The sequence below is a fragment of the Suricata suricatta genome, chromosome 3, assembly GCF_006229205.1.
Source record: "Suricata suricatta isolate VVHF042 chromosome 3, meerkat_22Aug2017_6uvM2_HiC, whole genome shotgun sequence".
Taxonomy (NCBI): Eukaryota; Metazoa; Chordata; class Mammalia; order Carnivora; family Herpestidae; genus Suricata; species Suricata suricatta.
The window spans coordinates 100,290,031-100,295,791 of record NC_043702.1 but is presented as its reverse complement, the minus strand read 5'-3'; the positions used below and the strand labels follow the sequence as shown (position 1 = coordinate 100,295,791).

Sequence of the window (5,761 nt, the reverse complement as noted above, 5' to 3'; positions counted from 1 at the left end):
AAAAAAAGAATTCTTTCTTGGCCATCAGCTCCAAAAACCCCCATCACCCTCAAACCCCATCAGTATAGTTACTAACCAGAGCCAGTCCACTTCTTGGTGAGTTACAGAGACTGCACCAGGTGACTGCCTCGCAAGGTCACTTTATTTGTGCAAACAGGAGATTTCGGGAATAACTTCCAAAGCCTTGACTCCCTAAGCAAGGAGAAGCAGGCCCCTTTTATTAGGCATTGGCATCAATATTCAGAAGGGGATTTTACCCATTGTAAGGAGGCTGAGGCACTTTGCAATTCATCTTTGCCGGCATTTGCCTCAAATGTTACTTCTCCTGTTCCAGCAGTTCCTTACGTCAGTTTCCAGAAAGTGAGATTGATAGGCAGAAGCTTCCAGGAGTTTCTGGAGTTCAGGAGGTCAGTCCTGAGTTCAGGTTAGGCCAGTGACAATGTTTACACGGTATAAACAGCCATGGTTTTGCTTGAAACCCTCACATCGCCTTGTATTTACAATAAAAGCCAAGCTTTAAACCCTGACAGGCAGAGCCCTGGAGCTCCAGCCTGCCCCCCACCACTCACCCTCAGCTGCCAAGGTACAACCACACCGGGTGGTTCTTTGTTTCCAGCTCTAAGGACACATGGGGTTCCCCCCACTCCCACCTGCCATGAGCTTCCAAATCTTCACTTGAAGGCAACTAACAGCCTTGAAGTCTCTACTCATATGCCACCCACTCCAGGATACACTCCTTGGTCACCGAGTATGCTTCTACCCCGCGCAGTTCTGATGTCTCTTATTGCACCAAGCCCACCCCAAACATTTCTTTCCACCCAGACTCCCAATCTTTAAGTTCCTTAAGGGCAGCAGCACGAGGACAGACTAAGGGCTCAAAAACTGAGTGTAAGAAAGAAAATAAAAAAGAATTAAGGAATGGTAAGCAAGACCTCGAGGGCATGGATGTTGCCTGGGGCTTTATTTTTAAACCTTTCCTTGAGATGGGTTGCCCAAAACGTAGGAACAGGTTAAGTTACCTTCTGCCATTTTAGACAGGCGGCCGGAAGGAGAGCAAGGCCTGGCGGGGCCCGGCCACCAGCGGGCGCTCGTGTGCGCGCTCGGCCCCTCCCAGGCTCCGCCCCGTCCCGCGCTTTATGACCCGCCCTCCGCGCCCGGCCGCGCTGGTCTCCAGCCCCTACTTCCGCTTTAGAGGACCTGAGGGCTCGGCGTTTCCGGGGGAGCCGCGTGGAGCTCTTTGGCCTGGAGGCTGTCGCCATGGCGGTCTTCGCGGGCCCGGCTAAGCCGTTGCTGTCGTTGAACCCGCAGGAGGAGGCCAAGTTTCAGAAGGAGGTCGCGCAAGTTCGCCAGCGCGCAAACCAGGTTTGCTGTCACAGCGGGCGGGACGGAGAAGGGAGGCGGCTGGCCGGGTATGTGGGTCCCTGGGACCGCGCGGAGTCCTGCGCGGTCCCGTCCCCGCGCCTCGCCTCCCGGAGCGGGCAGCCGACCGTACGAGCTTGGAGGCCAAGGTCTCCCCGAGACCAGAGGGTATGCCGATCGAGAGATGAGAGTTGGGCCGCGTAGGCCTTAGGGGCCTCCTCTGGAAATACGAGGGAGGCCGTTGGGGTGATGCGAGAGAGCCCGCTGTTGGGAATGGAATCGACCCCAGACTAGAGCTGTCACGCCTCCGCTCTGCCCCCTGAATTTGAGAGGGTTGTTAGCCCGGTGGGTGACTTTGGAGTTCTTAAAAGACGCTGTTGGCCGAGTTTCATTGGCTGACTTCAAGTTGTATTTGCCTTGGTTTTTAGCATAAAGCACACATTTGAAATAAGTGCAAGGTTTTGGCTGTGGAAGGCGTGAGTGAGGTGCTGAAAGGTTGGTCGGGGTTGTGAAAGTCAGTATCTCGAAACTGTGCGGTTAGGTGGGTGTGAGTGAATGGTGATCTGCAAGCAGAAACGAAGGGTGTGTTTATGTGGAATTCGGCCAGGAGATGTAAAGTGATGTTTTCAAATACTGCTTATCCATCGATTCGGAATCTAGTTATTGAGCGTTTACAGGGCCCTGGGTGCTGTGAGCCTGAGACCCAACTTCTCATCGCTTGACCTGTGTCCTCTTGGAAAGGTAGATGTTAAACACTGAAGGTTTTAGTTAGTACTCTGTCATTGGAAATGCGGGGCAAGATTTTGTTCTTTTTTTATTATTAATTTTCTTGTGTTTATTATTGAGACCAGAGAGAAACAGAGGATTGGGGGAGGGGCAGAGAGAGAGGGAGACACTGAATCCGAAGCAGGCCTCTGAGCTATCAGCACAGAGCCCAATGTGGAGCTGGAACCCACAAACGGTTGAGATCATGACCTGAGCCAAAATCTGACGCTTAACCGACTGAGCCACCCAGGCACCCCAGGTTTTTGATCTTTTGTCTTGGACTGAGAGCAAGGAGTTTGAAGTTGTGTTGTGATGTGAGTTTTTTAATTAAAAGTTTTGTTTACCTGGTCTTATGTCTTCAGCGACAGAAGAAAGAAAAACTTACTCCTGGAGTAATCTATGTGGGCCACTTACCTCCAGCACTTTATGAGACCCAGATCCGAGCATATTTCTCCCAGTTTGGCACTGTTACAAGATTCAGACTGTCCAGGAGTAAACGGGTAAGATTAGATTGTTTTTGTTCTTACAAGTGTGTAAGTTTTGATACTTAACAATGCATGTCCGTATATCAGTGTTTATCACAGTTCATTTCACAAAGGGGAGGGTAAGATTTAGAACCTGAAACAGTCAAAAGAGCAAAATCAGTGTTAACAGTAAACGTTTGTTTTACTATTTTTTAAAAAGTATTCCAAATCCTCAATTTGAATTGATAATCCTGATAAATGAGTCATATTTACTCTGCAGCTACTAAGCCAGGTGCACATGAACTTTAGTTTGAGGAGCAACTATGAGTATCTTTTTTTGTAATGTTTAATGTTTGTTTTTGAGAGAGAGACCAAGACAGTGTGAGTGGGGGAGGGGCACAGGAGGGGACAGAGGATCTGAGGGGTCTCCAACTCTCAAACCCTGAGACCATGACCTGAGTCAAAGTCGACACTCATTCAACTGAGCCACCCAGGTGCATCAAGTATGAGTATCTTGTACTGGCCTCTGGCACAGGCAGCCCTGTGATAGCATAGGTCTGTATACTGAGTGGTTAAGTATAAGGACACGGAAGCCAGACCTCCTAGGTTTGAGCCCTGGCAGGACAGGTCACTAACTGTATGATCTTGGACCAATTAGGTAATTTCTCCATGCTTCAATTTTCTTGTCTGTAAAATGTGAATAAAATAGCATCCACCTCCTAAGAGAATAGAAGCAAAAATTAAACAAGGTAATGAAAGTATAAAGTTTCAGAACAATGACTGATAACCCACAGTAAATCCTTTGTGTTAACTGCTCTACTGTACCTACGTTCTAGTAAAGAAAAAGTTGATGTGCTTTGTTTTCCTAATAGAGGAGTGGCCACTGTATTTCCTTCCCTGCACACATCAGCTTTGGGTTGTAACCATAGACCTCTCACTGTGGGAATCCGTTTTTATCAGATGTCAACGTGATCTCATACTTGTTTCAGATCTTTGTTCTTCAAGAAATAAATTATAGGTAGACTCGAGTTCCTTTTTGTGCCCTTTCCCAGCTGTTTTCATTTTCACCCCATGTCCAGGGAATTACTATTTCATTAAGCTTTTTTGGGGGGGCGCGGGGAGAGAGAGACTGACCAACCGAGAGACCCAATCAGGCTCTACCCTCAGCCCGGAGCCCTCCATGGGGCTCAGTCCCACCACCGTGAGATCATGACGTGAGCTGAAACTAAGAGTAGGACACTTTCCTACTAACTTACTGCCAGGCACCCCTTTATGTTTTTGTTTTTACTACATGTTCCTGTATGAATGAATGTGCATGTTGTATTTGTTTCAAGTTTATATTTTATCATTCTTTAACTCCATTTTGTCACTTAATAATCTGTTTTGAACTTTATCTCTGTAATTCTGGTACATTCAGTGTCATTGCTGGGTTCCTTTGCTTGAATATATTAGTGTATACTATCCACCATCCTGCTGAATGTTAGGGTTTTGGGTTTTGTTCGTTTGTTTTACAATTTTTCCCTCTCAGACTTTGGACCCAGTGTAAGAAATAAGTTTTACAGCATATGCTAGCATATCTATACATGTGTGTGAACTAAGTCATATGAGACAGTACTTAACCTTTGTATTCAGTTTTTTTTTCCTCTAACTTTTTGATTTATTTTTTTAAATTTACATCTAAGCTAGCATGTAGTACGGCAGTGATTTTAGGAGTAGATTCCTTAATGCCCCTTACCCACTTAGCCCCTCTCCCCTCCAGGAACCCTCTGTTTGTTCTCTGTACTTAAGACTCTTTTATGTTTTCTCCTCCTCCCTGTTTTTATATTATTTTTGTTTCCCTTCCCTTATGTTCCATTCAGTTTTTCTGACCTTCTAAATTGATCTGTTGCCTTCTAAAAGGTCACATTCTGAGTTTGAAAAGCCGTGCTTTACCAAACATTCCCAAAGTCACTGAGTATAGAAGGCGCATGGTCTTGTGTCTGTTGTGCTGTGACCTGTACCATCGTCATGTGTGTTGGCCATTAGAACTCCACCTTCTGTGAATTGACTGTTTATATGTTTTGCCCTTTCTTATTTTTGTCTTTTCTGAAAACTTTTTTCCTGCCTTTTGTGGGACATCATTTTGTAAATTTTTTTCCTGATTGCAATACAGGCCTTGTTTTCCCCAGTTTTACATTTTGAAGGTCTTCAAGGTAGAGAGAAGTGATGTGGTGAACTCTGCCCCTCACCTGGACTCACCCCTTCCTAACGGCCTCACACGCTGGCTTCATCACTCTACTTGCTGCTAGACACATAACGCTGTTTGTTTTGCTGAAGAAAGAGACAGTCGTAATGCTCTGACATTAAATACTTTGTTGTAACTGTGAGAGCAGGATATTTTTCTACACAGCCACGGTATGATAGTGTACCATATCCTGCCCATCTTCATGCATCCCCAGTAGTCCCAAATGTCTTTAGCTGTTTTCTCCCCCCTACTCATTCTGAAATCCACTCAAGCTTCATGCATTGTATTTGGTTCTGGCGCTTTAGCATATCTGGAGCAATCTTGCCCTTTTTTGCTTAATTGTTTGGGTTTTTTTTTTGACATTGGCTTTTTTGAAGAGTTCGGGTCAGTTATCTTATAGAAAGCCTGCTCATGGGGCACCTGGGTGGCTCAGTTGGTTAGGTGTCTGGCTTCAGCTCAGGTCATGATCTCACAGTTTGTGGGTTTAAGCCTCGCATCAGGCTCTGTGCTGACAGCTAGCTCAGAGCCTGGAGCCTGCTTCGGATTCTGTATCTCCCTCTCTCTCTGATCCTCCCCTGGTCTCACTGCGTCTCTCTGTCTCTCAAAAATAAATTAAAAAAAAAAAAAAGCCTGCTCCTTAAGGAGATGCACTAAAATCTACTATTTCCAGCATTGTTGCATAATAAACCTGCCATGTTCCCCACTCACCCCAATTTTGACTTTTTTCTCAGTACTTCCAGCATTCTGGGATTACTAGGTAAAAGCTTGGTGTCTTTTTATTTTATTTCTTTTTTTTAATTTTTGAGCGACAGAGAGACAGCGCGAGCAAGGGAGGGTCAGAGAGAGAGGGAGACACAGAATCCAAAGGAGGCTACAGGCTCTGAGCTAGCTGTCAGCACAGAGCCCGATGCAGGACTCAAACCCACAAACCGTGAGATCATGACCTGAG

The 5,761-nt window shown here is 46.1% G+C and overlaps 1 protein-coding gene and 1 long non-coding RNA gene across 4 annotated transcripts in view; one reads left to right on the top strand and one right to left on the bottom strand.

Annotated features, from left to right (window-relative positions):
• Positions 1–1,477, bottom strand: part of LOC115287910 — an 8,092-nt gene extending 6,615 nt beyond the window's left edge. Inside the window, exon 1 of the long non-coding RNA XR_003906709.1 lies at positions 1,020–1,477. This is a non-coding gene — a long non-coding RNA (uncharacterized LOC115287910). The remainder of the gene's footprint in view (positions 1–1,019) is intronic.
• NIFK (nucleolar protein interacting with the FHA domain of MKI67) overlaps positions 1,180–5,761 on the top strand; it is a 12,523-nt gene continuing 7,941 nt past the window's right edge. For 2 of the 3 annotated variants that reach the window (XM_029934730.1, XM_029934729.1), the window contains exons 1-2: positions 1,180–1,362; positions 2,487–2,624. In XM_029934730.1, coding sequence (XP_029790590.1) covers positions 1,258–1,362; positions 2,487–2,624 — 243 coding nt within the window. In that variant the 5' untranslated portion in view covers positions 1,180–1,257. The remainder of the gene's footprint in view (positions 1,363–2,486; positions 2,625–5,761) is intronic. The other variant, XM_029934728.1, reaches the window with a different exon arrangement.